The 11676-nt window shown below is 47.7% G+C and overlaps 1 protein-coding gene across 1 annotated transcript in view; it reads left to right on the plus strand.

Moving 5' to 3' along the window:
- Positions 1 to 11676, plus strand: part of LOC133664765 (tissue factor-like) — a 47330-nt gene that overhangs the window by 33298 nt on the left and 2356 nt on the right. Inside the window, exon 6 of the mRNA XM_062069666.1 lies at positions 1754 to 1919. Coding sequence (XP_061925650.1) covers positions 1754 to 1919 — 166 coding nt within the window. The remainder of the gene's footprint in view (positions 1 to 1753; positions 1920 to 11676) is intronic.

The following is an 11676-nucleotide window of genomic DNA, read 5'->3' on the forward strand; positions in this document are numbered from 1 at the left end:
TGAGAGGCAATAGTGCAATAGCGTATATCTTGACACATACCGATGGAAGGGGGGGGGCGTGAGAGGCAATAGTGCAATGGCGTATATATTGACACGTACCGATGGAAGGGGGGGTGTGAGAGGCAATAGTGCAATATCGTATATATTGACACATACCGATGAAAGGGGGGGCGTGAGAGGCAATAGTGCAATAGCGTATATATTGACACGTACCGATGGAAAGGGGGTGTGTGAGAGGAAATAGTGCAATAGCGTTTATATTGACACGTACCGATGGAAGGGGGGGCGTGAGAGGCAATAGTGCAATAGCGTATATATTGACACGTACCGATGGAAGGGGGGTTGCGTGAGAGGCAATAGTGCAATATCTTATATATTGACACATACCGATGAAAGGGGGGGCGTGAGAGGCAATAGTGCAATATCGTATATATTGACACATACCAATGGAAAGGGGGGCGTGAGAGGCAATAGTGCAATAGCGTATATATTGACACGTACCGATGGAAGGGGGGGGCGTGAGAGGCAATAGGACAATAGCGTATATCTTGACACATACCGATGGAAGGGTGGCGTGAGAGGCAATAGTGCAATATCGTATATATTGACACGTACCGATGGAAAGGGGGGCGTGAGAGGCAATAGTGCAATATCGTATGTATTGACACATACCGATGGAAGGGGGTGCGTGAGAGGCAATAGGACAATAGCGTATATATTGACACGTACCGATGGAAAGGGGGGCGTGAGAGGCAATAGTGCAATAGCGTATATCTTGACACATACCGATGGAAGGGGGGGGGGCGTGAGAGGCAATAGTGCAATAGCGTATATATTGACATGTACCGATGGAAAGGGGGGCGTGAGAGGCAATAGTGCAATAGCGTATATATTGACATGTACCGATGGAAAGGGGGGCGTGAGAGGCAATAGTGCAATATCGTATATATTGACACATACCGATGGAAGGGGGGCATGAGAGGCAATAGGACAATAGCGCATATCTTGACACATACCGATGGAAGGGGGGGCGTGAGAGGCAATAGTGCAATAGCGTATATATTGACACATACCGATGGAAGGGGGGGCGTGAGAGGCAATGGTGCAATAGCGTATATCTTGACACGTACCGATGAAAGGGGGGGCGTGAGAGGCAATAGTGCAATATCGTATATATTGACACATACCGATGGAAGGGGGGGGGGGGTTGTGAGAGGCAATAGTGCAATAGCGTATATATTGACACATACTGATGGAAAGGGGGGGCGTGAGAGGCAATAGTGCAATAGCATATATATTGACACGTACCGATGGAAGGGGGGGCGTGAGAGGCAATAGTGCAATAGCGTATATATTGACACGTACTGATGGAAGGGGGGGCGTGAGAGGCAATAGTGCAATAGCGTATATATTGACACGTACTGATGGAAGGGGGGGCGTGAGAGGCAATAGTGCAATAGCGTATATATTGACACGTACTGATGGAAGGGGGGGCGTGAGAGGCAATAGTGCAATAGCGTATATATTGACACGTACTGATGGAAGGGGGGGGTGTGAGAGGCAACAGCACAACAGTAGCTTTAGTGTTAGTAAATAACTAATTTGACACATTCTGATAAAAAAACAAACATTAACTTCAGGGGGGGCGTGAAAATAATACCGTCCCCTAGGGGGCGTGACAGAAAACACTGTGTAACCTGAACATCTGCAACACCTTGAGAACATTTCTGACCTGTCAGTCTTGTCCCCGCAGAGAGACATCATATCCAAGTCCAACCGGGCCGAGGTGTCCGGGTTAGATGCCGGACACAGTTACTGCTTCATGGTGGCGGCCTTCATCCCCACCAGAGCCCCCGCCTACCGCCAGGGAACTTGGAGCATGCAGCAGTGCACGCCTGGCCAGAAGAACGTCCTGCAAGGTACACACACCTGAGACAAGTTGCTACCTGTCGCCCGAGGTGCGGGTTCACCACTCACCCGTACCTCGTTCTGTCACGGCGCAGCCGGCACGGGTGTCAGGCAGCCTGCCGGGATGCAGCACACCGAGAGACGCATCCGGTTTTGCACCATGCGATTTAAAAATTAGAAAAGCTTACAAATAGGAAAATGCACAAACTTACGAGTTTAGAAAAAGAGAAAACATGTGGTGCAACATGTAGTGCAACATGTGGTGCAACATGTGGTGCAACATGTGGTGCAACATGTGGTGCAACATGCGCGTATAATTGACAAGTCCAAACTAGGTGAGTCCCTTAAATCAGTAACAGGTGAGTAACCATGTCAAGCTCACAAATATGAAATGCAGAGTCAGGCGGAACGTTGCGAGCAACATGTGGCGCAACATGTGGTGCAACATGTGACGCAACATGTGGCGCAACATGTGGTGCAACATGCCACCAACCAGCGCGTATAATTGAGAAGTCCAAACTAGGTGAGTCCCTTAAATCAGTAACAGGTGAGTAACCATGTCAAGCTCACAAATATGAAATGCAGAGTCAGGCGGAACGTTGTGAGCAACATGTGGCGCAACATGTGGTGCAACATGTGGCGCAACATGTGGCGCAACATGGGGTGCAACATGTGGCGCAACATGCCACCAACCAGCGCGTATGATTGACGAATCCAAACTAGGTGAGTCCCCTAAAACAGTAACAGATGAGTAACCATGTCAAGCTAACAAATATGAAATGCAAAGTCAGGCGTAACTTTGCAAGCAACATGCGGCGCAACATGTGGCGCAACATGTGTTGCAACATGTGGCGCAACATGTGGCGCAACATGTGGCGCAACATGCGACCAACCAAGTGTATAATTGACGAATCCAAACTAGGTGAGTCCCCTAAAACAGTAACATGTGAGTAACCATGTCAAGCTAACAAATATGAAATGCAGAGGCAGGCGTAACCTTGCGAGCAACATGCGGCACAACATGCGGCGCAACATGTGGTGCAACATGCGGCGCAACATGCCACCAACCAACGCGTATAATTGACGAATCCAAACTAGGTGAGTCCCCTAAAACAGTAACATGTGAGTAACCATGTCAAGCTAACAAATATGAAATGCAGAGTCAGGCGTAACCTTGCGAGCAACATGTGGTGCAACATGTGGTGCAACATGTGGTGCAACATGCGACCAACCAGCTCGTATAATTGACGGATCCAAAATAGATGAGTCCCCTTAAACAGTAACATGTGAGTAACCATGTCAAGCTAACAAATATGAAATGCAGAGTCAGGCGTAACCTTGCGAGCAACATGTGGTGCAACATGTGGCGCAACATGTGGTGCAACATGCGACCAACCAGCGCGTATAATTGACGGATCCAAAATAGATGAGTCCCCTAAAACAGTAACAGATGAGTAACCATGTCAAGCTAACAAATATGAAATGCAGAGTCAGGCGTAACTTTGCGAGCAACATGTTGCGCAACATGTGGTGCAACATGTGGCGCAACATGCGACCAACCAGCGCGTATAATTGACGAATCCAAACTAGGTGAGTCCCCTAAAACAGTAACCTGTGAGTAACCATGTCAAGCTAACAAATATGAAATGCAGAGTCAGGCGTAACTTTGCGAGCAACATGCGGCGCAACATGTGGCGCAACATGTGGCGCAACATGTGGCGCAACATGTGGCGCAACATGTGGCGCAACATGTGGCGCAACATGTGGCGCAACATGTGGCGCAACATGTGGCGCAACATGCGACCAACCAGCGCGTATAATTGACGAATCCAAACTAGGTGAGTCCCCTAAAACAGTAACATGTGAGTAACCATGTCAAGCTAACAAATATGAAATGCAGAGTCAGGCGTAACCTTGCGAGCAACATGCGGCGCAACATGTGGCGCAACATGTGGTGCAACATGCGACCAACCAGCGCGTATAATTGACGAATCCAAACTAGGTGAGTCCCCTAAAACAGTAACATGTGAGTAACCATGTCAAGCTAACAAATATGAAATGCAGAGTCAGGCGTAACTTTGCGAGCAACATGCGGCGCAACATGTGGTGAAACATGTGGCGCAACATGTGGTGCAACATGCGACCAACCAGCGCGTATAATTGACAAATCCAAACTAGGTGAGTCCCCTAAAACAGTAACAGATGAGTAACCATGTCAAGCTAACAAATATGAAATGCAGAGTCAGGCGTAACTTTGCGAGCAACATGCGGAGCAACATGCGGAGCAACATGCGGCGCAACATGTGGCGCAACATGTGGCGCAACATGCGACCATCCAGCGCGTATAATTGACTAATCAAAACTAGGTGAGTCCCCTAAAACAGTAACATGTGAGTAACCATGTCAAGCTAACAAATATGAAATGCAGAGTCAGGCGTAACCTTGCGAGCAACACGCGGCGCAACATGTGGTGCAACATGTGGTGCAACATGTGGCGCAACATGCGACCAACCAGTGCGTATAATTGACGAATCCAAACTAGGTGAGTCTCCTAAAACGGTAACAGGTGAGTAACCATGTCAAGCTAACAAATATGAAATGCAGAGTCAGGCGCAACTTTGCGAGCAACATGTGGCGCCACATGTGGCACAACATGTGGTGCAACATGTGGTGCAACATGTGGTGCAACATGTGGTGCAACATGCCACCAACCAGCGCGTATGATTGACAAATCCAAACTAGGTGAGTCCCCTAAAACAGTAACATGTGAGTAACCATGTCAAGCTAACAAATATGAAATGCAGAGTCAGGCGTAATCTTGCGAGCAACATGTGGCGCAACATGAGGCGCAACATGCGGTGCAACATGCCACCAACCAGCGCGTATAATTGACGAATCCAAACTAGGTGAGTCCCCTAAAACAGTAACATGTGAGTAACCATGTCAAGCTAACAAATATGAAATGCAGAGTCAGGCGTAACCTTACGAGCAACATGTGGCGCAACATGTGGCTCAACATGTGGCGCAACGTGTGATAAAACATTCTAATGCAACATGTGGCAAACAACATGAAATCGCAAAATGCGACATTACGTGATGTGATGTAACATGCAGATGCAACACGCGGCGCAACAAGTGGCAAACAACATGTGGCAAACAACATGTGGCGAAACATATAACATAACATGTGATGTAACCTGCAAACGCAACACATGGCGCAACAAGTGACAAACAACATGTGGCACAACATTTGCACAACATGCGGCCAACTTGCAACATAGCATGATGTAACATGCAGATGCAACACGTGGTGCAACATTTGCGCAACATGCGGCCAACTTGCAACATAGCGTGATGTAACATGCAGATGCAACACGTGGTGCACCATTTGCGCAACATGCGGCGAAACATGGAACATAACGTGATGTAACATGCAGATGCAACACGTGGTGCAACATTTGCGCAACATGCGGCGAAACACGCAACATAACGTGATGTAACATGCAGATGCAACACGTGGCACAACATGCGGCCAACATGCAACATAACCTGATGTAATATGCAGATGCAACACGTGGCGCAACATGCGGCGAAACACGCAACATAACATGTTGTAACATGCAGATGCAACACGTGGCGCAACATTTATGCAACATGCGGCGAAACATGCAACATAACGTGATGTAACATGCAGATGCAACACGTGGCACAACATTCGGCCAACATGCAACATAACGTGATGTAACATGCAGATGCAACACGTGGCACAACATTCGGCCAACATGCAACATAACGTGATGTAACATGCAGATGCAACACGTGGCGCAACATGCGGCGAAACATGCAACATAACGTGATGTAACATGCAGATGTAACACGTGGCACAACATTTGCTCAACATGCGGCGAAATACGCAACATAACATGTTGTAACATGCAGATGCAACACGTGGCGCAACATTTACGCAACATGCGGCGAAACATGCAACATAACGTGATGTAACTTGCAGATGCAACACGTGGCGCAAAATTTGCTCAACATGCGGCGAAATACGCAACATAACATGTTGTAACATGCAGATGCAACACGTGGCACAACATTTACGCAACATGCGGCGAAACATGCAACATAACGTGATGTAACTTGCAGATGCAACACGTGGCGCAACATGCGGCTAAACATGCAACATAACATGTTGTAACATGCAGATGCAACACGTGGCGCAACATTTGCTCAACATGCGGCGAAACACGCAACATAACATGTTGTGCCATGCAGATGCAACACGTGGCGCAACATTTGCTCAACATGCGGCGAAACACGCAACATAACATGTTGTAACATGCAGATGCAACACGTGGCGAAACATTTACGCAACATGCGGCGAAACATGCAACATAACGTGATGTAACTTGCAGATGCAACACGTGGCGCAACATTTGCTCAACATGCGGCGAAATACGCAACATAACATGTTGTAACATGCAGATGCAACACGTGGCGCAACATTTACGCAACATGCGGCGAAACATGCAACATAACGTGATGTAACTTGCAGATGCAACACGTGGCGCAACATTTGCTCAACATGCGGCGAAATCCGCAACATATCATGTTGTAACATGCAGATGCTACACGTGGCGCAACATTTACGCAACATGCGGCGAAACATGCAACATAACGTGATGTAACATGCAGATGTAACACGTGGCGCAACATTTGCTCAACATGCGGCGAAACACGCAACATAACATGTTGTAACATGCAGATGCAACACGTGGCGCAACATGCGGCGAAACATGCAACATAACGGCGAAACATGCAACATAACGTGATGTAACATGCAGATGCAACACGTGGCGCAACATGCGACGAAACATGCAACATAACGTGATGTAACATGCAGATGTAACACGTGGCACAACATTTGCTCAACATGCGGCGAAATACGCAACATAACATGTTGTAACATGCAGTTGCAACACGTGGTGCAACATTTGCACAACATGCGGCGCAACATGCAACATAACGTGATGTAACATGCAGATGCAACACGTGCAGCAACATGCGGCTAAACACGCAACATAACGTGATGCAACATGCAGATGCAACACGTGGTGCAACATCTGCGCAACATGCGGCGAAATACGCAACATAACATGTTGTAACATGCAGTTGCAACACGTGGTGCAACATTTGCACAACATGCGGCGCAACATGCAACATAACGTGATGTAACATGCAGATGCAACACGTGCAGCAACATGCGGCTAAACACGCAACATAACGTGATGCAACATGCAGATGCAACACGTGGTGCAACATCTGCGCAACATGCGGCGCAACATGCAACATAACGTGATGTAAAATGCAGATGCAACACGTGGCGCAACATTTGCACAACATGCGGCGCAACATGCAACATAACGTGATGTAACATGCAGATGCAACACGTGGCGCAACATTTGCTCAACATGCGGCGAAACACGCAACATAACATGTTGTACCATGCAGATGCAACACGTGGCGCAACATTTGCTCAACATGCGGCGAAACACGCAACATAACATGTTGTAACATGCAGATGCAACACGTGGCGCAGCATTTACGCAACATTTACGCAACATGCGGCGAAACATGCAACATAACGTGATGTAACATGCAGATGCAACACGTGGCGCAACATGCGGCGAAACATGCAACATAACGTGATGTAACATGCAGATGTAACACGTGGCACAACATTTGCTCAACATGCGGCGAAATACGCAACATAACATGTTGTAACATGCAGATGCAACACGTGGTGCAACATTTGCACAACATGCGGCGCAACATGCAACATAACGTGATGTAACATGCAGATGCAACACGTGCCGCAACATGCGGCTAAACACGCAACATAACGTGATGCAACATGCAGATGCAACACGTGGTGCAACATCTGCGCAACATGCGGCGCAACATGCAACATAACGCGATGTAACATGCAGATGCAACACGTGGTGCAACATTTGCACAACATGCGGCGCAACATGCAACATAACGTGATGTAACATGCAGATGCAACACGTGCCGCAACATGCGGCTAAACACGCAACATAACGTGATGCAACATGCAGATGCAACACGTGGCGCAACATTTGCACAACATGCGGCCAACATACAACATAACGTGACGTAACATGCAGATGCAACACATGGTGCAACATTTGCGCAACATGCGGCGAAACATGCAACAAAACGTGATATAACATGCAAATACAACACGTGGTGCAACATTTGCGCAACATGCGGCGCAACATGCAACATAACGTGATGTAACATGCAGATGCAACACGTGCTGCAACATTTGCGCAACATGCGGCTAAACACGCAACATAACGTGATGTAACATGCAGATGCAACACGTGCCGCAACATGCGGCTAAACACGCAACATAACGTGATGCAACATGCAGATGCAACACGTGGCGTAACATTTGCTCAACATGCGGCGAAACACGCAACATAACATGTTGTAACATGCAGATGCAACACGTGGCGCAGCATTTACGCAACATTTACGCAACATGCGGCGAAACATGCAACATAACGTGATGTAGCATGCAGATGCAACACGTGGCGCAACATGCGGCGAAACATGCAACATAACGTGATGTAACATGCAGATGTAACACGTGGCACAACATTTGCTCAACATGCGGCGAAATACGCAACATAACATGTTGTAACATGCAGATGCAACACGTGGTGCAACATTTGCACAACATGCGGCGCAACATGCAACATAACGTGATGTAACATGCAGATGCAACACGTGCCGCAACATGCGGCTAAACACGCAACATAACGTGATGCAACATGCAGATGCAACACGTGGTGCAGCATCTGCGCAACATGCGGCGCAACATGCAACATAACATGATGTAACATGCAGATGCAACACGTGGTGCAACATTTGCACAACATGCGGCGCAACATGCAACATAACGTGATGTAACATGCAGATGCAACACGTGCCGCAACATTTGCACAACATGCGGCCAACATGCAACATAACATGTTGTACCATGCAGATGCAACACATGGTGCAACATTTGCACAACATGCGGCGCAATATGCAACATAACGTGATGTAACATGCAGATGCCACACGTGGCGCAACATTTGCACAACATGCGGCGCAACATGCAACATAACGTGATGTAACATGCAGATGCAACACGTGGTGCAACATTTGCACAACATGCGGCGCAACATGCAACATAACGTGATGTAACATGCAGATGCAACACGTGCCGCAACATGCGGCTAAACACGCAACATAACGTGATGCAACATGCAGATGCAACACGTGCCGCAACATGTGCACAACATGCGGCCAACATGCAACATAACGTGACGTAACATGCAGATGCAACACATGGTGCAACATTTGCGCAACATGCGGCGAAACATGCAACAAAACGTGATATAATATGCAAATACAACACGTGGTGCAACATTTGCGCAACATGCGGCGCAACATGCAACATAACGTGATGTAACATGCAGATGCAACACGTGCTGCAACATTTGCGCAACATGCGGCTAAACACGCAACATAACGTGATGTAACATGCAGATGCAACACGTGGCGCAACATGCGGCTAAACACGCAACATAACATGATGCAACATGCAGATGCAACACGTGGCGCAACATTTGCTCAACATGCGGCGAAACACGCAACATAACATGTTGTAACATGCAGATGCAACACGTGGCGCAACATTTACGCAACATTTACACAACATGCGGCGAAACATGCAACATAACGTGATGTAACATGCAGATGCAACACGTGGCGCAACATGCGGCGAAACATGCAACATAACGTGATGTAACATGCAGATGTAACACGTGGCACAACATTTGCTCAACATGCGGCGAAATACGCAACATGACATGTTGTAACATGCAGATGCAACACGTGGTGCAACATTTGCACAACATGCGGCGCAACATGCAACATAACGTGATGTAACATGCAGATGCAACACGTGCCGCAACATGCGGCTAAACACGCAACATAACGTGATGCAACATGCAGATGCAACACGTGGTGCAGCATCTGCGCAACATGCGGCGCAACATGCAACATAACATGATGTAACATGCAGATGCAACACGTGGTGCAACATTTGCACAACATGCGGCGCAACATGCAACATAACGTGATGTAACATGCAGATGCAACACGTGCCGCAACATGCGGCTAAACATGCAACATAACGTGATGTAACATGCAGATGCAACACGTGCCGCAACATTTGCACAACATGCGGCCAACATGCAACATAACATGTTGTAACATGCAGATGCCACACGTGGCGCAACATTTGCACAACATGCGGCGCAACATGCAACATAACGTGATGTAACATGCTGATGCAACACGTGGTGCAACATTTGCGCAACACGCAACATAACGTGATGCAACATGCAGATGCAACACGTGGTGCAGCATCTGCGCAACATGCGGCGCAACATGCAACATAACATGATGTAACATGCAGATGCAACACGTGGTGCAACATCTGCACAACATGCGGCGAAACATGCAACATAACGTGATGTACCATGCAGATGCAATATGTGGCGCAACTTTTGCGCAACATGCGGCGAAACATGCAACATAACGTGATGTAATATGCAGATGCAACACGTGGTGCAACATCTGCACAACATGCGGCGAAACATGCAACATAACGTGATGTACCATGCAGATGCAATATGTGGCGCAACTTTTGCGCAACATGCGGCGAAACATGCAACATAACGTGATGTAACATGCAGATGTAACACGTGCCGCAACATGCGGCTAAACATGCAACATAACGTGATGTAACATGCAGATGCAACACGTGGCGCAACATTTGCACAACATGCGGCCAACATGCAACATAACATGTTGTACCATGCAGATGCAACACATGGTGCAACATTTGCACAACATGCGGCGCAACATGCAACATAACGTGATGTAACATGCAGATGCCACACGTGCCGCAACATTTGCACAACATGCGGCGCAACATGCAACATAACGTGATGTAACATGCTGATGCAACACGTGGTGCAACATTTGCGCAACACGCAACATAACGTGATGTAATATGCAGATGCAACACGTGGTACAACATCTGCACAACATGCGGCGAAACATGCAACATAACGTGATGTACCATGCAGATGCAATATGTGGCGCAACTTTTGCGCAACATGCGGCGAAACATGCAACATAACGTGATGTAATATGCAGATGCAACACGTGGTGCAGCATCTGCACAACATGCGGCGAAACATGCAATATAACGTGATGTACCATGCAGATGCAATATGTGGCGCAACTTTGGAGAAACATGCGGCGAAACATGCAACATAACGTGATGTAACATGCAGATGCAACACGTGGCGCAACATTTGTACAACATGCGGCGCAACATGCAACATAACGTGATGTAACATGCAGATGCAACACGTGCCGCAACATGCGGCTAAACATGCAACATAACGTGATGTAGCATGCAGATGCAACACGTGCCGCAACATTTGCACAACATGCGGCCAACATGCAACATAACATGTTGTAACATGCAGATGCCACACGTGGCGCAACATTTGCACAACATGCGGCGCAACATGCAACATAACGTGATGTAACATGCTGATGCAACACATGGTGCAACATTTGCGCAACACGCAACATAACGTGATGCAACAT

The sequence above is a fragment of the Entelurus aequoreus genome, linkage group LG14, assembly GCF_033978785.1.
Source record: "Entelurus aequoreus isolate RoL-2023_Sb linkage group LG14, RoL_Eaeq_v1.1, whole genome shotgun sequence".
Taxonomy (NCBI): domain Eukaryota; kingdom Metazoa; phylum Chordata; class Actinopteri; order Syngnathiformes; family Syngnathidae; genus Entelurus; species Entelurus aequoreus.